This window comes from Macaca nemestrina, chromosome 19, assembly GCF_043159975.1.
Source record: "Macaca nemestrina isolate mMacNem1 chromosome 19, mMacNem.hap1, whole genome shotgun sequence".
NCBI lineage: Eukaryota > Metazoa > Chordata > Mammalia > Primates > Cercopithecidae > Macaca > Macaca nemestrina.
Genome location: NC_092143.1, coordinates 18,387,729 through 18,412,457, shown reverse-complemented (window position 1 = coordinate 18,412,457; position 24,729 = coordinate 18,387,729). Strand labels below are relative to the sequence as shown.

The following is a 24,729-nucleotide window of genomic DNA, read 5'->3' as shown; positions in this document are numbered from 1 at the left end:
TATACTTCTAATGCATTTATGTAAAATTATGTGTATAGAGTAGAAATTTTAAAAATATAAAATTACAATTACAATTTTAAATAATCTTGTTATTTTACAATAGTTTTATAGAAAATTTGCAAAATTTATACAGAGGGTTCCCACACACTCCCTCACCCAGTTTCTCTTATTATTAACACCTAATGATTACTAATTACTAATAACTACTAAGGCACAGTTTTCATAATTAATGAACCAGTATTGACATTTTATTAACTACAGTCCATACTTTATTCAGATTTCTTTAGTTTTTACCTAATGTCCTTTTCTGTTTCAGGGCCCATCCAGGGTGCCACATCCCATGTTTAGGGCCCCATCCAGGGTGCCGCACCCCATGTTTAGGGCCCCATCCAGGGTGCCGCACCCCATGTTTAGGGCCCCATCCAGGGTGCCGCATCCCATGCAGTGGTCATGTCTCTATAGGCTTCTTTGACAGTTTCTCAGCCTTTCCTTGTTTTTGACGACCTTGGTAGTTTTGAAGAGTACTCACTGGGTATTGTGCCAAATGTTCCTATATTGAGATTTGTCTGTTCTTCTCATAATTAGACTGGGTTTGTGAGCACTGGGGAGGAAGTCCGTGTAGGTAAAGTGCCATTCTCATCATGTATCCAGGGTACACACTGTCAACTTATCACTGCTGATGTTCACATAGATCACCTGGCTGTGCTATGAGTAGTTTTTTATAAAATAAAACCAATCACAATAACATGAGAGATAGGACATGACAAGCAAACATGTAATCAGGCAAATCAGGATTTAATTGTATGGTTTCTAACTTTAAGAATATTACTGCTCATCAGCAAGGAAAGGAGCTTTTAAAATGTTGACTGACGACTCCTAGAAGTTCGAGTAATATTGAGATATTCGAAGTAAAAGTTGATGTCTGTAAGATTGACAATTACCTTTGTTGGTCCCTTCGTTAATCATATTCAAATTCACTGAACATTATCTACTTAAAGTAAAAACAACTTTAAAAAATTCACAGAATCACTGATGTTTGATGCAATTGGTATTTGATACCAAGCTAATTAAATTCTTGTGTAAAAAGAATGTATCTTTTCATGAGTTTACCCAAGAGTAATAATCATTTTAGATTTTAGTCCTTTGAGGCCAATTAAAGGAAATCTTGATAATTGATGTTTTCTTTTCATGGTTTTTTAAAATAACAAAGCATTATAAAAATTTAACTACTAATCACCTTCTACAATGTCAAATCATAAGAAAACAAGTTGAAAGTTGGTGCAAATTTATTTTTCAGGTAAAAGATGTAAAACATAAGGTATGAAGGTTTAGTCTAAACTCCAACAGGGCTGGACAATGAGCCATGATGAACCAAATGCTATCTGGTACCACTGGCCTTTCCCACATGAAAGACTAAATGTTGACAGGTGTAATATATACAGAGGCAGGAAAAATTGCAGGAAATTGTAAAGTTTTCCCACATTAAGGGTTAAAGTAAAAATGGTATTTCAGTTCTCAGGAAAAAAAAAATCAATCAAGCATACAACACCCTATTTTCAAAACTATGACAAATTGAGCTTTCAGTGCAAAATTATATGGAGATATTTCTTTTTGAGGCAGAGTCTCACTTTGTCACCCAGGCAGTGGCACGATTTCAGCTCATGCCACCTCCCAGGTTCAAGTAATTATCGTGCCTCAGGCTCCTGAGTAGCAAAGATTACAGGAGATCTGCCACCCCGCTGGGGTGGGTGTGTGTGTGTATGTGTGTATTTAGTAGAGATGGGGTTTTGCCATCTTGGCCAGACTCTGTGTGTGTGTGTGTGTGTGTGTGTGTGTGTGTGTGTGTGTTAGTAGAGATGGGGTTTTGCCATCTTGGCGAGACTGTGTGTGTGTGTGTGTGTGTGTGTGTGTGTTAGTAGAGATGGGGTTTTGCCATCTTGGCCAGACTCTGTGTGTGTGTGTGTGTGTGTGTGTGTGTGTGTGTGTGTGTTAGTAGAGATGGGGTTTTGCCATCTTGGCCAGACTCTCTGTGTATGTGTGTGTGTATGTGTGTGTGTATGTGTGTTTAGTAGAGATGGGGTTTTGCCATCTTGGCCAGACTGTGTGTGTGTGTGTGTGTGTGTGTGTGTGTGTGTGTATTTTTAGTAGAGATGGGGTTTTGCCATCTTGGCCAGACTGGTCTCGAACTCCTGACCTCAAGTGATCCACCCACCTCGGCCTCCCAAAATGCTGGAATTACAGGGGTGAGCCACCGAGCCCAGCTTTGGCAACATTTCTTACGCTTGCCAATCAGGAGGAAAACTCTGAGATAGGGTCTGCTGTTAAGCAAGTGGAAACTTTTGGCATAATGCCATCTTCCTCCCTTCACAATGTACATCACAAGTTAAATTCCCTTAGAACTAACGTAAATACACCTATTTAAGGTAGTTTGACTAGATGTTTCTCAAATATATTTAATTAAGAAACTCTTTTCGCTGGGTGAGGTGGCTCACGCCTATAATCCCAGCACTTTGGGAGGCCAAGGCGGGTGAACTGCTTGAGGTCAGGAGCTCAAGACGAGCCTGACCAACACGGTGAAACCTTGTCACTATTAAAAATATGAAAATTAGCCAGACGTGGTGGCGGGCACCTGTAATCCCAGCTACTCAGGAGGCTGAGGCAGGAGAATCGCTTGAACCAAGGAGGCGGAGGTTGCAGGGAGCCAACATTGCACCATTGCATTCCAGCCTTGGTGATAGAGCCAGAGTCTGTCTCAAAAAAAAAGAAAAGAAAAAAGAAACTATTTTTATTATGACATTTATTTGTATTACAAGGAACCAATGTTCTAAGGGACAAACTCTGAGAAATGCTGAGTGGCAAATAAATGCTGCAATTCTGAAGGTAGAAAGTTGAGCAATAACTGTAATCCATTTTAAGTGTACCCAAGGAAATGAATAAGAGACACATCTCAAAGTTTCTTTTTGTTTCTTTATAGAATGAATATTAAGTACTTTTCATGAGTTTACCCAAGAGTAATAATAATTCTAGATTTTAGCCCTGTGAGGCCAATTAAAGATAATTTTGATTATTAATGTTTCCTTTTCTTTTTTTAAAATAACAAAGCATTATAAAGAAATCCCAGTCTTAAAAAAAAAAAATGCTGCTGCCTGGAAAACATAGTGAAACCCTGTCTCCATCACACAAATATTTAAAAATTAGCTAGGTGTGGGGGCGTGTGCCTGTGGTCTCAGCTACTCAGGAGGCTGAGGTGGCAGGATCACTTGAGCCCAGGAGGCAGAGGTTGCAGTGAGCCGAGATGGTGCCACTGCATTCTAGCCTGAGCAAGAATGAGACCCTGTCTCAAAACAAAAACGAAAAAACAAAACAAAACACCATGCTGATACAGAAATGGGAAAATGCTACAAAGATATTGCCATAGTACTGAAAGCACACAGCATAACAATCATTAATGCTTTGAAGCATTTTAAAAACAGTAAGGGGAATGTCAACATAAAAAAGAACAACTATGAAAAGGAGAGAAATGGTCAAGTTATCTCTGGTCTCTTAAAAGAAGGAGTTCTCAGAACTGGTCTGAAGGGAGTCTTCTCCAAATGACAGAGTTGATTTCGCTCCATTCTCTTCAGCCCCCTGACATGCTGGCATCCAGCGTGAATATGGGAGCTCACCAGGTTCTCTCGAGGACAGGGGGGCCCTGCAACAGCTACGCCTGTCCTAGAGACCATGCCCATGCAATCGCCTTCACTCCCTCCAGGCCAGCTTCATCAGAAATCATGTTTTTAACGGTACAGTTATATGTCAAAAAGGAGAAAAGGAGCCCCTAGTCCACCAAAACAAGTGTATAAAGGTGGCAGGAGGGGAGGAGGGTTGACACTGATGTTCTTAATATCTGAGTTGGCTGAAATTTGTAATAAGTTTTTCATAAGAAACCATATTATAACAGATGAAGAGGTTTTCTAATTCAGCTCTATCATTAACAAATAATTTTAAAGACAATACTATGAACATATACAACCATTTATAACATTACTTTCTTAAAAAACAAAAAAGCATTTTGTATTCTAAATACTGTACACTAAGTATAATAATTAACATATTGGGAAATGACAGACAAGCTGCCATGGTTTCCTAAAGCCTTAGGATTCCCTCTAAGATTTACTCATGGGCCCTCTAAGATTATAACATGGCCTTTTTTGGTTCAATATATTCACAACTTGTTCTGCCCATTTTAATTCTTATAACAATTCCTAATTTAAACATTGTTAATCAGCAAATGTCCTAAGTTTTGATTCAGAAATCTATGGCATAGGTAGAACGAAAAAATTAATACCTTAAACAGAAATACTTTTTCCCTAACTCTTGTTTTTTTCTCTGTTTTTCGATATAAAAATATACATTTCAAAACATTTAAAGATATCTGAGAAACTGCAACAGAAAAGGCCTGTTGCCATGTGAGTCTGAAGGGGCCAGTTACGGTGCGGCAGGGTGAGCCTGTGGCTGCGGGCACACAACACAAACTCTGTGATACTGTCAGAAGGAAGTTAACCTATTCTACAGACTCACACTGACCTGAAAGGACAAAATTAAGAAAAAGACATGCCTCGAAGAGCAAAATAAAGAAAGATAAAAAATCCTGAGCACCTTTTACAATGTTGTAATAAAATACTTATTAATTTCTCTGTATAAAAATTTGGGAAAAGATAAAAGGCAAAACTACACATAGAAAGAGGTCAATGATAAGTGTTTATACAGTTTTCTCTGATGTGTGGAAAAAAACTGATAAAAAAAATCCTTTGAGGTGATACGAAAGTTCATGGTTCTCATTCCATCAACATCACTGTTTGCTACCATAGCTTCTTAGCTGTCCAGCTAGATTTTATGCTATGAGCTGATGCATGAGATTTCATAAAACATTAATACCTCTTTTTTATACTGTAATTCTTTCACTGGTATACCATAAAGTAGTATTACAAATAAATTATATTTCATCATAAATCGAAATTAGGAAAGTACACTTCACCAAACTGATTTCTGACTCTTTTAAATTGTATTTATTCACTCCCCGCCAATTTGAAAAATCTAGTAAATTACAGAGGGCTTCCTAGTCATTAACGTGAATTAGTAATGCTATAACTTAATTCAAAAGCAATTACTTCTTAAAAATAGTGCACATACCAGGAAAGCTTAGCATCAGCCAAAAGCTACTGGCATACCACAGGCAAAAGGCCAACTCCACAGGGATACGTAAAGGTCATTTTATGGACAATCCATATAAAAACTGCTCTCAAGATATTTTGCCCATTAGAATTTGTTTACAAACGGAAATCTAATTTGATGATTTTAGGCCTTTGGGCTAGAATCTCACAACCAGAAAGAATAACACCTCTAATATGAATTCTTATAATATTGTCAGAAAGTTAAACCATTGAATTTTAAACTCCTGTTAAAATAATAGATGACAGTAAAAATAAATTCAAAGGGAAAGAAATAATACATGAAAAAGCTATGGGGTAACAAATGTTGAGCCTACAATTAAAAACTATTTATTTTAAATGTTTTCCTATGTATAAGACAGAAATACCAAACACTTTCTACTTTTGTATTGTCAGAAATTCCATGAAAATCCAGAAATGAAAAAAAAAAACAAAAAGTGAAGGATAGACATGCATCTAGCTGGTTGACTGTGAAAACCTGAGAAATAGCACTAAAAAGGATAAGATAGTATTATTGCATACTAAAGAAATATGACAAATACCTGCAAACACTTTTTCTATTGAAGCTTTTGAAATAATACACCCTGATTGTCCAACAAAACCAGTGCTGAAAGCTGATAAATATTGACGGTGGCACCTGGTGATTTCCTTCCAGCTCAGCCACGGCAATGATTCTGGATGCCATCAGCACTGCCCCCACAGGGGGCATGTGCTCTCCTCTGGGTATGCGGGAAGCTGTGTGGTTGGGGACCAGATTACTGCAGGTGTTCTCAACATCACTGGGAAGAGCTGCCAGCCAAAGGAGAAAAATGAAAATGGAGAATGCTTTCCTATGCTTTTCCACAGATATAATCACTATTTCATGCCTGCAAAATCTAGGAAAAAAAGAAAAGAAGCTCCTTTGTTCCAGATAACCTGTCAATTCGGAATTCCAAATACCATTTTCCCTACAGGAGTAGAATATACTATATATCCATATCCATCTTCTTATTGAGTCCTTGATGAGATTTTAGTTTAAAAGGAGAATCAGGATCCAGATGCTGAATGGTGCTTCAGCAACTTCACATGAAGTGACTTTTGGGTTTGCCACATAGTCTGAGTTTCTTTGTTGTAAGCAGCTGGGCCAGGCCATTGAGGAACACCAAAAAGATGGTCATGGACATGACAATCACATAGTGGCTGATGCTGCAAAAGGAGAAAAAGATGTTATAGGCAGAGAGAACACAGGTGAGGAAAAGCATGAGATTCCTCTGAATGGTTTTAAATGGACGGATGAAAATCTCCTCTTTCAGGAGCTGGAGTAGGTGTTCCTTCCCCTATTTCTCCTGCTAAGTACAGCTGTCCATTGGTTTCTGGTTCCAGGACCTTCAAGTACAGCTGTCCGTGGACTGGTTCCAGGACCTTCCATGAATACACATATCTTCGAATGCTCAAATCCCTGACATAAAATGGTGTTGTATTTGCAAATAAGCTATGCACATCCTCCTTTATACTTTAGACCAGGGGTCCCCAACCAGGCAGTGGACTGGTACCAGTCTGTGGCCTGTGAGGAACTGGCTGCAAAGCAGGAGGTGAGTGCTGGACCAGTGAGCATTACTGCCTGAGCTCTGCCTCCTGTCAGATCAGCGGCAGCATTAGATTCTCAGAGGAGCACGAACCCTATTGTGAACTGTGCTTGCAAGGGATCTAGGTTGTGCACTCCTTATGAGAATCTAATGAGTGCCTGATAATCTGAGGTGGAACAGTTTCATCCCGAAATCATCCCTCACCCCCGCATACACAGCGGCGTGTGGAAAAACTGTCTTCCATGAAACCATTCCCTGGTGCCAAAAAGGTTGGGGACTGCTTCTTTAGATCATCTCTAGATTACCTACAAAACCTAACACAATGTAAATGCCATGTATGTAGTTGTTACACTGTATTGCTTAGAGAATAATGGCAAGAATAGAAAGTCTGTACATGTTCACTACAGATGCAATTTAAAAAATATTTTCAATCCATAGCTGGCTGAAGCCATGACGTGGAAGCCAAGGATACAGAGGGATGACTACACAACTAAAATGTTGGACACTATAAACAAACATTGGACAACTCCAGGCGGTGGAAAGAGGGCAGACTGGTCAGTGATCTCGGGTCCCAAAGAATTCCCTGAATTTTCTTTTGCAGGAAGCACCAGCAACCTAGAAATGCCAATGGGCATAGACCCCCCCAAAATCCCCAAAAAACAATAATACCACCACCACAAGAGCCTATTCTCTCTAGCTAAGGGACAGACAAGGAAAGGAGCAGTCCTGAAAGACAGAAAATGTTTAGATAGTAACTGATCTACTTCAGCCAAACACCACAGAAGAAACATGGCTCCACCCCTACCTATTCCAGCACAGGCTGAGTGGGGAGCCCAGACTTCCATCCTCACCAGGCTATAATGGGGCACTCTAATTCCCCACCTGTGCCCTCCCCTCCACTGTCATGGTGTCAAGGAAGGCTGAGGAGGGAAACCGGTACTTTCATCCATACCTGGCGGATGTCAGTGGACATCACGTGGGAAGCCTAGACTTCCACCTCCATGAAGCAGTAATGAGGTCCCTCCCCCTCTTCAATGGGGTCATGTCAGGCCTAGTGGAGAGCCAGGAATTCCATCTCCACTCAGAGGCAGAAAGGCCATTCTTCTCCTGACCATGTTATTAGTGGAGGTCGCATGGGAGGCAAAGAGGACCTCTATCCTTCCCAGCCATGAAGGCAGTAGTGGAGGCCTCGCAGGGAGCTGTAATGCTGGTCCCTGGCAGGCAGCAGTAAGCAGCTCCCTCTCGGGTGCCAATGGAGGCTGCATGGGGACCTGGATTTCTAACCTCATCAGGCACAAATGAGGCAGTGTTTCCTCTTCCCCTGCCATAGTAGTGTCAGAAGCCAGTTAAAACAGAAGGTTTAAATAAGACTGAGAATCTCATAAGCAAATATTCAAAATGTCTAGGTTACAAGAGAAAATCATTCACCACATCAAGAACCAGGAAGACCTCAAGTAGAATGAAAAAAGACAATAAATAGATATCAAAACCTCAATAACAGAGCTATTAGAATTATCTGGCAAACATTTTAAAGTGGTCATTATAAAAATACTTTAATGAGCAATTACATACATACTAGAAACAAACAAACAAAAAACAGAAAATCTGAGCTAAGAAACAGAAATTCTCAGCAAAGAAACAGAAGATGTAAACAAGAAGCAAATAAAAAAATCTAGAACTAAAAATGCAATAACCAAAATAAAAACTTCTGTGGAAGTGCTCAACAGCAGAACTGAGGGGACACAGGAAAGGATCCGTGAACCTGAGGATAAAACAACAGAATTTACCCAGCTTGAAAAACAAAAATAGACTTAAAAAAAAATAAAATAAAACAGAGTCTCAGGGACCTGTGGACTGTGACAAAAGATCTAACATTTGTGTCACTGGAGTTCTAGAAGGAAAAGAAAAAGAGGCTAAAAGAGTACTCACAGGAATAGTGGCTGAAAAGCTTCCAAATGTGGCAAAAGACATAAATCTTACAGAAGCTAAGCAAACCTCAAATAAGGTAAACTCAAAGCAATCTACACAAAGACACATCAAATTACTAAAAACCAAAAAAAAAAGAAAAGAATTGGAAAGCAGTGAGAAATGACACCTTGCCTATAGGGGAAAAACAATTTGAATAGCAGATTTCTCATCAGAAAATATGGAAATGACCAGAAAATGGTACAACATTTTTCAAGTGTTGAAAGAAAAATAACTGTCAACCCAGAATCCAGTAAAACTATCCCACGGAAATAAAGGAGAAATCAGAATTCATAGATGAAAAAAAAAAAAAGCCTAAATGAATTTATTGCCTGAAGACCTAATCTAAAAGAATGTCTGAAGGAAGTTTTCTAAACAGAAATAAAACAATAAAAGAAGTAATCTGCTAAAATCATGAAGGAAGAAGAACTCAGTAAGTAAAAATCTGGGTAAAGAGTTTTCCGTGTCCTCTAAAGTTTTTAAAATTATATTTGATAGCTGATACAAAAATTCTAATACTGTCTGATGTGGTTTCAAATGTGTGTAGAGGAAATATTTAAGACAATTATATTGTAAGCAGGGGAAGGCAACGGGATGTAGAAGGAGGTAGGGTTTCTATACATTACTTAAACTGGTAAAATGACATCACCAGTAGACTGGGATTAGCTACATATATATAATACCTAGAGCAACCATTTAAAAAGCCATGTAGGCTGGGCATGGTGGCTCACGCCTGTAATCCCAGCACTTTGGGAGGCCGAGGTGGGTGGATCACAAGGTCAGGAGATCAAGACCATCCTGGCTAACATGGTGAAACTCTGTCTCTACTAAGAATACAAAAACAAAATTAGCCAGGCATGGGGGCAGGTGCCTGTAGTCCCAGCTACTCAGGAGTCTGAGGCAGGAGAATGGCATGAACCCGGGAGGCTGATACTGCAGTGAGCTGAGATCACGACAGTGCACTCCAGCCGGGGCGACAGAGCGAGACTCCGTCTCCAAAAAAAAAAAAAAAGCCATACAAAGAGATACACTAATAACACCACAGAAAAGTAAAAAATAATTCTATAAAATGTTCAAGTAATATACTGGATAGCAGGAAACACAAAACACTGAGAACAAACAGAAAATAAAAAAATAAAATGACAGACTTAAGCTCTAACATATCAATAACTACATTAAATGTGAATAGTCTAAATACACCAACTAAAAAACAGAGATTGGTAGAAGAGAATAAAAAACATGACCAATGACCAAACCACATGCTGTCTAAAAGATACTTCAAGTATGGAGGAAACATCATGCAAACATTTATTCTAAAAAAGCAGGAGTGGCTATATTAATATCAGATAAAATAGACTTCAGAGGAAACAGACTTCAGAGCAAAGATACCCTTTCTCAAAAACTGATAGAAAAACAACACTGAAAATCAGCAAGGATACAGAAGAACTCAACACTATCAAACAACAGGATTTAACTCACAGTGATAAAACACTCCACCCAACAAGAGCACAGTACATGCTCTTTTCAAGTGCCCATACACACCAAGATAGACCATATTCTGGGCCATAAAACAAACCTCAGCAAGTTTAAAAGAACTGAAATCACACAGAGTGTGATTTCTCTGACCACAATGGAATCCAACTAGAAATCAACAATAGATAACAGATATATTACCAAACACTCAGAAACTAAAAAACACAACTGTATAATAATCCATGGGTCAAAGATGAAGTTTCAAGAGAAATAAAAAAACAGATTGAATGTAATGAAAATAAAAAACCAACACATCACAGTTGATGGGACACAGCTAAAGCAAGCACAGACAGGGAAACAGACCCATGCAAATCTGCACCCCATGCCCCCAAAAAAGTGTAAACCATACACCTGGTATCACCACAGCCTATCAGTGTGAATCTCACACCATCTACAAAAAGTAACTAAAATGGATCATGGACTTAAAAGTAAAATGTAAAAATATCAACATTTTAGAAAAAAAATCTTTGGGATCTGGAGCTAGCCAAAGAGCTCTTAGTCTTAATACAAAAAGCACAATCTAAAAAAGTAAATCTGATAAATTGGGCTTCAAAACAAACAAACAAACAAAAAACCTTATGCTCTGTGAAAGGCCCTGTTAAGAGGGTAAAAAGACAAGCCACAGACTGGGATAAAATACTTGCAAGCCATACATTCGACAAAATACTTCTTTTCTTTTCTTTTTTTAGGCAGGGTCTTGCTCTGTCACCTAGGCTGGAGTGCAGTGGTATGATCACAGCTCACTGCAGCTGTGACCTCCCTGGGTTCAGGTGATCCTCCCACCTCAGCCTCCTGAGTAGCAGAGACCACAGGCATGCACCACCACAGCCAGCTAATTTTTGTATTTTCTGTAGAGATGGGGTCTTGCCATGTTACCCGGGCTGGTCTTGAACTCTTGGGCTTAAACATTCTGCCACTTTGGCCTCTCAAAGTGTTAGGATTACAGGCATGAGCCACTGCATTCAGCCACAAAGGACTATTTCCTAGAATAGGATATAGAATAAATTCTCAAAACTCAACAGTAAAAAGACTCCACAAACAATTCAATTAGAAAATGATCAAAAGACATGAACAGACGTTTCATCAAAGAGGATATACAGATAGTAAATAAACAGACGAAAAAATGTTCAACATCATTAACCATTATACAAGTTGAAGCCAAAATGAGATATCACTACACACCCACTTGAACAGCTAAAATAAAAAGTAGTGACAACACCAAATGCTGGCAGGGATGCAGAGAAACTGGATTGACAGTCTCTGGTACAACCACTCTGGTGGCAGTTTCTTTTAAAACTCAGCATGCAACTACCACAAGACTCCGCAAATATGATTCTGAGCATGCACGCCAGGGGGAGAAAAATGTTCACAAGAATGTTTATAGGATCTTTGTTCATAATAGCCAAAACTTTGAAATAACCTTGATGTCTTTCAACAGGTGAATGATTAAACAAACTGTGGCACATCCATACCATGGATTTACTCAGCAATAAAAAGTAATGAACGACTGAAATACGCAACAACGAATCACCAGAGAATTACTCTGAGAGTGGAGAAAAAAAAAAAGCTAACTCCAAAAAGTTACATACTATATGATTTACTTTATATCACATTTATGAAGTAACAACTACAGAAATGGAAAACATTAAACGTTCCAAGGGTTAAGGAGGGTTTCTGGGTGGGAGCAAAGTGCCTGGGCTATAAAGGGCAACATGAAGGATCTTTGTGCTGGTAGAAATGTTCTGTCTTTTGACAGTTTCGATGTCAACATCCTGGTTATACTATATGTTATACTCTAGTTCTCACAAAGGTACCTCTGGGGGGAAGTCAGGTAGAGGGTATAGGAGATCTCTCTGTATTCTTTCTTACAACCTCATGTGAATCTATAATAATGTTAAAATGAAATGTTGAATTAAAAACTTTTTTTAGTTTACAGACTGTACAAAAACAAGAGGTGGGCTGCATTTGGCTAATGGGCATAGGTTGCTAGCCTCTACGCTGGCCTGTAAGCTCTGTGGAAGCAGGGACTATAATTTTTTTCTCTTTTCCCATTGCACCTCTAACGTCTCATGCAAGGTCTTATAGGCATTTAATCAATATTTGTTAAATGAATTATTAAAGATAATTTGTAATTAGAAGAAATGATAAAATCTTCTTTTGTTTTATGTTACCCCAGCAAATTTAATCTGAACTTATTTAGGTTGGTGCAAAAGTAATTGCAGTTTTTGCCATTTTTTTTAAAAAAAAGGCAAAAACCGCAATTACTTTTGCACCAACCTAATAAAATCAGACTCCCCCAAAATAGAATAAGCATAATCAATACCAAAAGCTAAAAAGCAAAATCAAAATGCCAAAAGAAACAAAAAGTTTCTACAAAAATAAAGTAAAACTAGCCCTACAAAATATTAACATATAAAGTTAAATGTAACATGGGCATTAGAATCAACAGGAGAACAGATCATCCTGTCACCCAAAATCAAGGAATCATCACCAGTAACTCACAACTGTCCTCGCTGGACTCACTTTAAACTTATAAGCACAAATGAGATTTGGTTCTCACCAGTGTCTCAATCCTGATTGCACACTTGTGAATTATTCTTCTCTGAGTCAAACCAAATTGTGTCCTTCTCTCCTCAAAGTTCTGTCACCTTCCTCCCATCTCAGCAGATGACTCTGCTTTTTTTTAATTGAGAAAACACTGATAAAGTGATCACAAGAGAAGTGCCTCTTCTCACCCCGAACTTTCTAACCCACTCATATCTGTGCCCATATTGCCTCCTGTACCTTTCTTGTCTAAAACAAACCCCTCCACTTCTACTTTGGATCCCATCCCAACTCTCCCACTAAAGCTGGGGTCTCCAGTCCCCAGGCCTTGGACCGGTACTAGTTCATGGCCTGTTAGGAACTGGGCCGCACAGCAGGAGGTGAGCGGCAGGGAAATGAGCGAAGCTTCATCTGTATTTGCAGCTGCTCTGCATCGCTGGCATTACTGCCTGAGCTCCACTTCCTGTCAAATGAGTGGCAGCACCAGATTCTCACAGGAGCATGAACTCTATTGTGAATTGCGCGTGCAAGGGATCTAGGTTGTGTCCCCATTATGAAAATAGAATGAATGCCTGATGACCTGAGGTAGAACAGTTTCATCCTGAAATCACCCCCGCCGGCCCCTGCGCCTCTCGCCCCATCTGTGGAAAAACTGTCTTCCACGAAACCAGTCGCTGGTGTCAAAATGACTGGGGACCACTGTACTAAAGGACTATATTTTTCCAACTATCCCTTTCCTCTTAGATGTCACCCATTTTTCCTTCTCTAGATGAGCATATCCTTGACCATACTAATGTGTAATTTCTCTCATTCTAACTCTCCCAAGATCCCATAGCTCCCTCCAGCACTATCCTAATTTAAATTTTATATATGCAAAACCCAGATCTTAATCTTCCACACCTTCTTTCACCAAACTCACTCCTCTTAGAGCTTTCTCCAGATCTCTGCAATGGCTTTCCTAGTCACTCAGTTACTCAAGATTAAAAAACAAAACTAGGAGTCACTCTTGATTCTTTTTTTCTCCCAGTATATTAATCTACCTCTCTGAAATCCTATCAACCTCTCTGAAAATATTTTCTAAGTCCAACCACTTGTTGCCATTTTGAATTGCTACCCTAGCCTAAACTGCCATCATCTCTAGCTTACAATACCACGAAAGCCTCTTCCTCAATCTTCCTGCTCCCTCTCTCGATCCCTCCAATAGGTTCTTTACACCGTGGCCAGTGTTATGTCAAAAATGTGAAGCAAAAAAAATAACTTCCTGCTCAATAAACTAATGCTTCAACTTACACTTGGAATAAACTCCCAGTTCTTTACAATGACTTTCAAAGGTCATAAGTGACAGCAAATATCTACTCTCTGAATTCTCTCCCCACCATGTTTTCCCTCACACCATTCTAGCTACACTAACTATACAGAGCACCCTTGACACAAGTAACTCCATCTCAGAAAAAAGACTCCATCTTACTTTTCATAGGACACTTTGCCAACAGGGACAAGATATTTTGATTAATAAATTAATATATAAAGACTGCATCCAACGAGATAAGGACATAAACAGGCACACTCTTGCACTATCAGTCCTCACTGGAGGACTCTGCAGCCACAAAAAGAGCAGGACTTCACAGCTCAAAATGGCTGTCTTTACTGACACTGTCTTGCTGTCACTCCTGATAAGCACCCAGCATCTGCCACTGAAGTCTGTGCACACATCAAAGACTCTTTCTTGTAAAACAGATGGGCCCTGGCACAGACTGGGAGGTTCTTTTTGTCTTCCTCACTTTCCCTGGACTATTTCCTTAACCTTTTTCCTATCTCTCTCCTCTTGATGTTAAATGTTACTTTGTTTGTGGTGGAATGTTTAATCTGCAACATTTAGATATTAATTAGGTATAATATTACATATAGTTTACAATACTGACTGACTTGTGGAGTGGCTTGTGGCGGTGTAGCTGTGACTACCAAGTGACCGGGAAGTTCTAAGGAGCACTGCCTCCTAGAAAACTCCATGCAGTTCGTGGCCTTTGCTATTGAAATAGCATCGACAAAAGTCCGACACTGTGGAAAGACACAAACACGAATGAACCTGGTTATCTCTGACCTTGCACTGCTCATAAGACTTTCATATTTTCAAAAGTATTTACTCACATGGGGAAACGGTTATTACAGAAAACCATCTTTTAAAAAAACTGTATATGTCTGCACATAAATTAAAGCTAAAAGGACATACATCAATATATGGAATAGTGGTTCTCCCTGAATACTACAAACTGAGACACTGAATTATGAATGACTTATTTTTTCTTAATGTTTTCAGTATTTTCTTTAATATATTTGTAATATATTGCTATTTATGTGATGTTTACAAATTATGCTAGGTTTAGCCACAGAACTCTAAGGCTGACTTCATAATTACCACAGAAATCTTCAACTCTATTCTGTTCCTGAGGCCTCAGAGGACACTCCAAAATTGGTACCAGTTCCTGAGATTAAAATCCTCAATCCAGGCCAGGTGTAGTGGCTCGTCATGCTTGTAATCCCAGCACTTTGGGAGGCCAAGGCAGAAGGATCTCGTGAGCTTAGGAATTTGAGACCAGCCTGGGCAACAGAGTGAGACCCTGTCTCTAAAAAATAAAAATTAAAAAAATTACCCGGGTGTGGTGGCAGACACCTGTGGTCCTCACTACTCAGGAGACTGAGTTGGGAAGATCACTTCAGGCTACAAGGTGGAAGCTGCAGTGGTGATCATCTCACTGTACTGCAGCCTGGGTAAAAGAGCAAGACCCTGTCTCAAAAAAACAAAAACAAAAACAAAAACACTGGATATAATCATCCCAACTTCTTCAGGGACTGAAGTCTGTAGTCAGAGATGAGATGAGTGAAGGAGTACAAACTCTTCAGCATAGAGCCTGGAGGTCAAATCCAGAAAAGCTCAATCTGACCTTGGTTCCATGGGGGAAACCAGGCAAGGAGGTGGGGAGCTAGATAGATTAAAAGCAACAAGGACCATAAAAGATTAATCTTTTATAAGCATTATAGAAAGGATTATAGAATGTGGTATATCCAAACAATGGAGCATTATTCAGCAATGAATAAAGTACTTTTACATGCTACAATATAGATGAATGGCAAAAAAATAAAAATAAAAAGTTACACTAACTGGAAGAAGTTAGGTGAAAAAAATTACATTTTGTATTTTTCTGTTTATATGAAATGTCCACAATAGGCAAATCTATAGAGACAGAAAGCAGATTTGTGGTTGCCTGGGCTTGGAATGGTAATGGGAACAGATTGTGAACAGGTAGCGGGTATTTTCTGTGTGATGGAAATGTTTTAAACATAGATTGTGGCGATGGTTGCCCAACTCCATTCATTTGCTAAAAATCATCAAAATGACTTAAAACATTTATTAAATCATTAAAAAACTAAAATAGATAAATTTTATGGTATGAATTATCTCAAGCTGTTAAGAATAAAAGCAAAGAAAGAAAATATTACATGCTAGCAGATTTTTGTTGTTGAATTTTGCCATCACTTTTAGGTTAAAATATTAAATCTGACTTGATGTCTAACAAAAATGGCTTGTAAAACCAGGTGACCCATCCTCAAATTTAATCTAAAGTCTGTCTATAAAAGGCATTCCACAGATCACTCATCTCCTTACAGTGGCCTGAAATTACTCTCAGCTCATGTAAGCTAACATAATTGGCAGGAAACCGTTGTGAAACTCATCATCTTCATGCAATTGAGCCATAAGGCATCCAACTTGTGATATCTTGCATCAATCAAGTCTTGGTGTCATCTCAACATAGCAGAGTTAAAAGAACATCAAATTTCAACTTGAAATGAGTTCAGCTGTTCCCACTCCCCTCCCATGACTATTGTGCCATCATTTAAATCAGCAATTCTCAAGATGTACATGTGTGATGGTCGAGGGGAAGAGTGTATGTGTGGAGGCACACGGAATTGCCAGGCAGGCCTTTTCAACCTGCACAATAGTGACAAAATGTTGATTGTATTTCTCCTCTATCAGGGTGATGGGCAGTAGAAGCAGGTCATACCTGTTCGAGGTACTGGGGCAGAAAAAGTCTGAGAGTCATTGATTTTAATAAAGTTCGGTATTCGTTGTAAGAGTACAGATGTTTTATGACACTTACTAATTACATTTAGGATATACAAACACTATTGAATAGAATCATGAGTTCTCTCTTTTTTTTTGAGTTCTTATTATATCGAAAGAGAAATGATAAACACGTTGGTTGTCATTTGTATTTCAATAAGGTATAACAATGGTGCATGTGGGAAAAAAATTAAAGTCCAAATGAATAGTGCCATCAAATCAAACTGCAGCTCAATCAAACTGATGATCCTGACTACTCTACCCACCTCACTACAAATGGATTTAGAACATAAATCTGAATATATGTTTTTATAGTTAGGAAAATTACCTCAAATGAATTTTTTTCTCTGGTTTTAAAAATGCATTTTCAGTATGCCATATAAAAGGCAATACTCTATAAAGTTTATGACCTGCTATAAACGAAGATAAAGTGTAAAGATCAAAAGAAGAAAATACTAAATTAGCTCTGTCAGCTGAACAGTTTTATGGCTGGGCAGGATATTTTTCACATGGCTGTTAAAAAGCATACCTGATGCCACAGGTTCTCAAGAGAAACACTGAACTCACACCAGTAGTTTCAGCTGAATACACTGACTGCAGTGCATCCTTCCTGAGTCTCAGTTTCAGTTTGGTAAAATCTGCTCTGAAGATGCATTCGAAACAGAGAGTACTATGGCTATAAACAGATACACTATCTAATGCCCTAACAATACAGTCTTTATTGTTTAAGAAGCTATACTTATTAACCTGAAACTATTAATAATAGGTGACAAATCTCTCAAAAGTATTCTAAAAACCCACGGCAGTCACCACAACACTATAAGCATTACAGATATACACCAGACTACATTCACGGGGCAGTCAGCTCCCACTCCTCTCTCAAATTCTGGGACAGATTCCCACCACTTCAGGATTCAGAAAGCAATAAAATAGTGAGGACAAAAGGGCAACATTCCACTCCCGTGAATAAAAAGCATGGAATGGCTGAAATTGCTAATTATACTATTAACACAAAGGAGTTTAGGAATAAAATTCGTCATGAAGGGGAACCAGTGTAGGAGCACAATTCCAATAACCCCGGCACCCGTGAAGGGAGCTCTGCTGGACAGTTCATAATATCAGCAAAATGACAAGAAACACCACAGCTTTTCAAATATACTTCACATAAGAGTAACTGGAAACTCAAAACTTAAATGCAACATTCTCACAAACAGGAAGCAGAAAAAAGTACAATAATGAAGTTTTGACATGTGAACCCTATTGTACGGTGCTTTAGTTCTGAATCTTGACGTACATTTCCCCCTACTTCCCCACCATTATCCAAGCCTTTTCCTAGCAATAAACTAGATGTTTATGAAGATGCATGAACCCCTCCTGCCCATCAGACCAGCACCACATGATTCACAGAGGCACTATATGCCATTACTGCTACACAGGATACAAAGGAAAGACCTTAGAATTCTAACTTAGCAACAACAAAAATATCACATTGCAGCATCAATCAGGGGCAATTCCATTTAGAAAGCCTAACTTCACCAACTCAGATTTCATTTTCGTCTCTCCATCCTGACCCTACTCCCCTGACCCTGCAATCAACTTCTTCTCTTAAAGAGGGCATCTTTTCGACAGTATAATAAGAGACAAAGGAGACAGAGCAAGGAGATATTTCATCAGGAATGACCAATAGAATGTGTGGGAAATTTACGTAGATTTGTTCAGTGCCATCAGCCTGATGAACAGAGATCTGAAGTTTCTTATACTTACCTTTGAGAAGTTTCTCAGAGCAAGCGCCCCATTTAACCTACGGGGGTTTGATCCCCAATGATGAAACACTGAGAAAGAGGTAAACTAAGGTTTAACATAACTTATTCACTGGCTGTGCCTTTATCATCTTCTTATCCACTTTGGATCTTTAATGTTGTATAGACGGGGGTGTGACGGTTATAGCAGGACAAACAGGCATAAATCAGGAATGTCTCCGGGAAATCAGGGCACAGGCTCACTGTATATTCAGGGGAGCTCCCACTATAAAAAATATTATCACAAAATATTTCTATAGCATATTTTTACCCTGAATAGCATTAATAGTATTTTAATATGTATACATAAATTATTTAAAGCGCTGAAACATAAAATTAACACCCTTTTCTCATGGCTAGTATGGGGTGGTGGTGGTTATAAATGCATTCTCCGCCTATAAGTGCTGATGTGTCATTCTGTTTCCCTTGGTTTGAATGATGCTCATTGTTTGTTTTATGCTTTTGTATTGTTTTTTTCTTGCTGTTTTGTGCTGTTTATTCCATGATGGCTATGTAAAGGAATGTTAAGAATAAGGCTGGAGGTACCACACAAATATCAACAGGAACGTCATGGTAGACGTTAAATGTGAGCTTGCACTAGCTCTTTTAAAATGTACCAAGCATCAACACCCATGAGAAGAAGGGAAAACAAAAATAATAAAAACATATCAAGCAAACACAGGTAATAAATAAATGTAAAATAAAATGGACTATATCAAAATAAAAAACTTAAGCCTCCCAAAGGCTATTTTCTAGAAATTTCTTTATCCAAAATCTATGGTTTTATAGACTTTATCCAAAATTTATAGATTCTGAAATCCAAATTATTTATCACATATCATGCACATATGCATTGGGCTTTTTACCTCTATGACTTTGCTCATGTCCATCTGCCTGTCTAAAATAGTCTTCCCAAACCTGTAAGTGCCCTAATTGAAATTATACCTTTTGGGTAGAAGTTTTTCTGTGGCAAAACAATAGTTTCTGGTGATCCCAGAGGGAGATGAGAGAAACAAGGTTGTACACCTTTTGGTGTAATTTTAGTTAGGGGACTTACAGGTTTGGGAAGACTATTTTAGACAGACAGATGAAAATGTGGCACATATACACCATGGAATACTGTGCAGCCATAAAAAAGGATGAGTTCATTTCCTTTGTAGGGACATGGATGAAGCTGGAAACCATAATTCTGAGCAAACTATTGCAAGGACAGAAAACCATACACTGCATGTTCTCACTCATAGGTGGGAATTGAACAATGAGAACACCTGGACACAGGGTGGGGAATATCACACACCGTGGCCTGTCGTGGGGTAGGGGGAGCAGGGAGGGATAGCATTAGGAGATATACCTAATGTAAATGACAAGTTAATGGGTGCAGCACACCAACATGGCACATGTATACATATGTAACAAACCTGCACATTGTGCACATGTACCCTAGAACTTAAAAGTATAATTAAAAAAAAAAAAAGAAATTACACCTTTTGTTCAAGGCCCAGTTCAAATGCCAGACTTGGCATGATGTTTTCTGTCACTGAAGGCTTAAGTGAAGCAGCCTCCCTTCTGTATTCTTATAACCCTTAACCACATGTTGCCTTATACTATAATCATGATCATTATGTCTTTAAACCTACATTAGGCCATAACCTCCCTGAAAGCAGTGGCCATCCATTAAGAGTCATACACTTCCAGGACTGGAATGTTCCATACCAGTTATAAATCCTTATGTTTACATTCTTGATGAAGCAGCTATCTATCTCCAGAGATGGAGCATCATCAAGTCTTAAGTCCCATTCATCTCTGGGCACTTGACAACATCTGGGAATGCTTTATGCATGGTGAGTGTTCAATATGTATTTTTTTTCTGAAAAGTGATCGATATATTAAACACATACACAATGCAAAAAATAAACCTAGCTATGCCACATTATTGTGCAATCTTTCAGAACCAGTTTCTACTCTGTAAAATAGAAATTGTTAATATTTTCTCCACATCATTTCATGAGAATCCGCGAGATAACATAAGTACAATTCCTAATACACTGCATACAATAAATGATACTCTACTAGTAATATCATTATCATCAATTTAATACCTTTCTCAATAATCCTTAACTTTTCCCAATCATTGTTTAACTTAACCTGCTTTTCTCAGGTTTGGGTAGAAGTTTTTCTGTGGCAAAACAATACGATCCCCCAATTAGTTTCTGGTGATCCCAGAGGGAGAGGAGAGAAACATGGTTGTATTAAATTAGTTAAAACAGCTGAACTTGACACTTCCAAAAAAAAAAAAAAAGCTTCCCAGAATTTTCAAGAGAAAAATGGTGAGTCGTTAAACAAGCAACATTAAAGACTGCAGAAGGGATAAAAGAAAGCCTCCTGGACAAAGACAAACACAGGACTTCCAGAATAGACCAAAGGCTGATACTGATGCAGGAAGGGGGACAATAAAAGGCTAAAAGGTGTTTTCTTTTTCTTTCTCTCTCTTTTCCTCCCTTTGTCCTCCTTTCTTCCTTCCTTCTTTCTTTTGCATGCCTTCCTTCCTTCCTTTCTCCCCTCCTTTTTTTTTTTTTTCCTTTTTTATAAAACAGTACATTATTAGAGAGGTAGAGAAAGGAAAGAGAAGTTGTTCTGGGAATACTCTGCCAGTCAACTTTTAGATGAAAGACTAAAAGTGATGAAACCCTTCGTTTCTGAAAACAGAAACGAAACAGGGAAAAGAGTGCTGAACGGAATGGAACCCGTCATGAACTAACAAGAGAATGGATTATTCAGTTGAGAAAACTGAATAAGGGGCAGAATGAACATAATTTAAAAAACAGGCTTCGCCGGGCGCGATGGCTCACGCCTGTAATCTCAGCACTTTGGGAGGCCGAGGCAGGTGGATCACGACTCTGGAGATCGAGACCATCCTGGCTAACACGGTGAAACCCCGTTTCTACTAAAAATACAAAAAATTAGCCGGGCGCAGTGGCAGGCGCCTGTAGTCCCAGCTACTCGGGAGGCGGAGGCAGGAGAATGGCGGGAACCCGGGAGGCGGAGCTTGCAGTGAGCTGACATCACTCCAGCCTGGGCGACAGAGCGAGACTCTGTCTTAATAAATAAATAAATAAGTAAATATTTTTAAAAAGACAGACTTGTGTTATTGCTCAGTAAGTAGTTGTTGAATAAAGCATGAAAGACTAAATATGTTAGTAAGTAGGAAAAAGATAATGAATTCAGGATTCCAAGGCTGAAATCTCCTCTATTTCAGTCCCAGGCATAAAGGTAATCAAGGTAAGCAAAGGGGATGCTGCAGCCAAGGAAAATTTCTGTTCAGGGGCTTGCTTCTGGGTATCTCGTGTCATCACTGCTTCTCTGATTTTGCCCCATTCTCTGTAGCCCTAGCAAAAGCCCTTTTGGGCCTTACTCAAAGCTTTAGTTTTGGCAACATAATACTCCCACAGGCTTTCTTTAACCATAGCTTTTAACTTGCTAACAATAGTCTTCATGTCACAAGGTTTTCCTCTTAATTACCAATGTGACATTTACTACTTGTTTCCATCTTCTGACGTAAATAACAAATCACTTTGCCAACTGTGCAGTTTGGCAGCATGCGCAAAACAGGCAGTGACTGAGCAGCCTGCACACCCCATGGCAGCTTCACCATTCACAAGTGCTTCCTTTAAGATCAGCTCAACCATGGACTGACTCTGTGACATGAGCAAGTCACAATCTCCTTAGGGCCACAGTGTCCTCATCTGTAAAATGGAGATGGCAAATGTATCTACTGTGAAAGATAATATCTACAGTGTTATGAGGAAAATCACATGAAATAATGTAGAAAGTAATGTAAATAAAGTAGCACAGAAGTGTTGGTTATTTTTGGTAGAAATGCGACCAGGGGCAACCCTTTGACTGACATCCTGGGCTTCCTACTCAAGTTTGAGCTTCTATCTTACTTTGCCTTTTGTCTAATAGAGAGGACTCTGTGGTTTCTGAACAGCCTTTATCACGTCTTTCATGACTCCAATCTCAGATAAACAACTGATGGGTATGTGGACTCTGTAGCAATGCACAGCCTTGTTGTGACCTTGTGGGAGGCTCTCTGCCTCTGCTCTGCTCTGGGAATGAGCTCACTCCATTTGGGCCCCACATAATGCCTTCAAAATCCTTCTTTGACAGAGAGTAATTACACTTTAATTTAACTAGGGACATTCACTCCTTCTAATTATAATATTCCTCATGCTCATTAGTAAAATAAATGAAAATAAAATCTCCCTCAAAGGGAGGTGTGAGGGTATTCCCATGCAATACTACTACTCTGTTTCTTCTCCCCTTTCTAATTAAATTTGAAAGAGTAGTCTGTACTTAGAACTCTGCTTCCTGACTTCCAATTCTACTTATGCATTTTTCTCTTTTTTATCGGTCATATACGCAAGTACTAGAAAAGCAAAATAATGGAGAAAGACTTATAATGAAAAGCAACAATCTCTCATTCCTTCTTATTACTTTTCAGAGCAACGACTCTACTTTTCTTTTTAGATCTTCTGGTGGTTACCCCCCTAATATGACTTAGTACCTTTATGTTGTTGTTTATGGATGCATCCATTTAAAACAAAGTCCCTCCTACTAACCAGAATTTAATCTATGTATACTATGCTCCACTCATTTCAACTTTTAATTTTTCTATTTTTCCTTATGAATCAACTTTGAGGTATAATTTACATGTGAGAAAATGGAACCATTTTAAATGTCCCGTTAACTGAGTATTGACAAATGGTACACTCGTGTAACTAAAAACACCTTCAAAATATAGAACATTTCTGTTACCCTAAAAGTTCCTACATACCCTTTTGTGGTCAATCATACCCCAACTGCCAGCCCCAAACAACCAGTGATCAACTTTCTGTGACTACAGTCTTGCCTGCTCTAGAATTTTATATAAATGGAGTACACTATATAGTCTTAGATATCTGGTTTCTTTAACTCTATAAAGTTTCTGATAGTTATCCATGTAGTTGAGCTCATCACTTACTCACTTCCTTTTTAGATAAGTAATATCCCATTGTATGGCTACAGCACAATTTGTTTGTCCATTCATGTGCTGGTGAACATTTGGATTGTTTCAAGATTTTGGTTCTTATTAATATAGCTGCTATGAAAATTCCTGTACAAGTCTTTCAGCATACATATGTTTTGCCTTCTCTTGGGTACCTGGAATTGCTGGGGCAAGGGTAGTGTGTATTTCACTTTTTAAGAAAGTCTCTTTTCCCTCTAGGTCTAACTCACAAATAGGATGGCCACAGTAAGTTCTAGGCATGTGATAGGAATTGCTGTGTCATGTTACAGGATGAGTAGGAGGGATGCCTGTCTCTGTCCTTTGTTAGGAAGAGGCTACACATGCTAGAATGGAGGACAGCCTCACTAAAGTGGAGGCACATATATCATAGCAGTGAAATTCCTCCCAGGTCTTTTCTTTTTTTTTTTTTTTTTGTCTCTTCAGAGGCGTCTTCTGGTTTTCCACTGGGAGTAAAACACCTGTAGCACTTTCTCCATGGGGATGAAGGAAGGAGGAGACAGGCTACGGAGAGCCTGTTGATACCATCATTTGGTAGGCAGATATCCAATTAATCTCCTGCTTCCCTTCCTCACTCCTCCTTCCACATTACTGTCTGACTGAGTCTAAAGCCCCTGCAACTCCCTTCCCTTTGGTCATACCGGTCTGTAGCTTCTGGGCTGCTGCTTCCTCCCTCTGGTTACCTATCTTCTAGAAATTTGTTGAACTCAAATTTGCTGAGAGTCCTTCTCCCATTCTTTTCATTTTGCTAAGTGTGTTTATTTTTATTGGGGTCTTGGTAGAAAAAAGAAAAATGTTTATCTTTGGTCTGCAGTCCTCACCTGGAAACTGGTGGATCTGATTCAGTGCAGCAATCTAGCACCAGATCCTACCCCTGAAACTTCTCCAGCCACGCTCAACAATGCCCACTGCCACTTAAACCAAGGCACGC

General features: G+C 39.0%; 1 protein-coding gene across 7 annotated transcripts in view; it reads right to left on the bottom strand.

The window, feature by feature from the left end:
- Positions 1 to 1,268: 1,268 nt before the first annotated feature.
- Positions 1,269 to 24,729, bottom strand: part of LOC105477016 (phosphatidylinositol glycan anchor biosynthesis class N) — a 157,620-nt gene continuing 134,159 nt past the window's right edge. For 5 of the 7 annotated variants that reach the window (XM_071085234.1, XM_071085235.1, XM_071085238.1 and 2 more), the window contains one exon: positions 1,269 to 6,395. In XM_071085234.1, coding sequence (XP_070941335.1) covers positions 6,272 to 6,395 — 124 coding nt within the window. In that variant the 3' untranslated portion in view covers positions 1,269 to 6,271. Of the gene's footprint in view, positions 6,396 to 14,739; positions 14,876 to 24,729 lie in introns of those variants that run through there. The other 2 variants (XR_011616842.1, XM_071085236.1) reach the window with 2 other exon arrangements.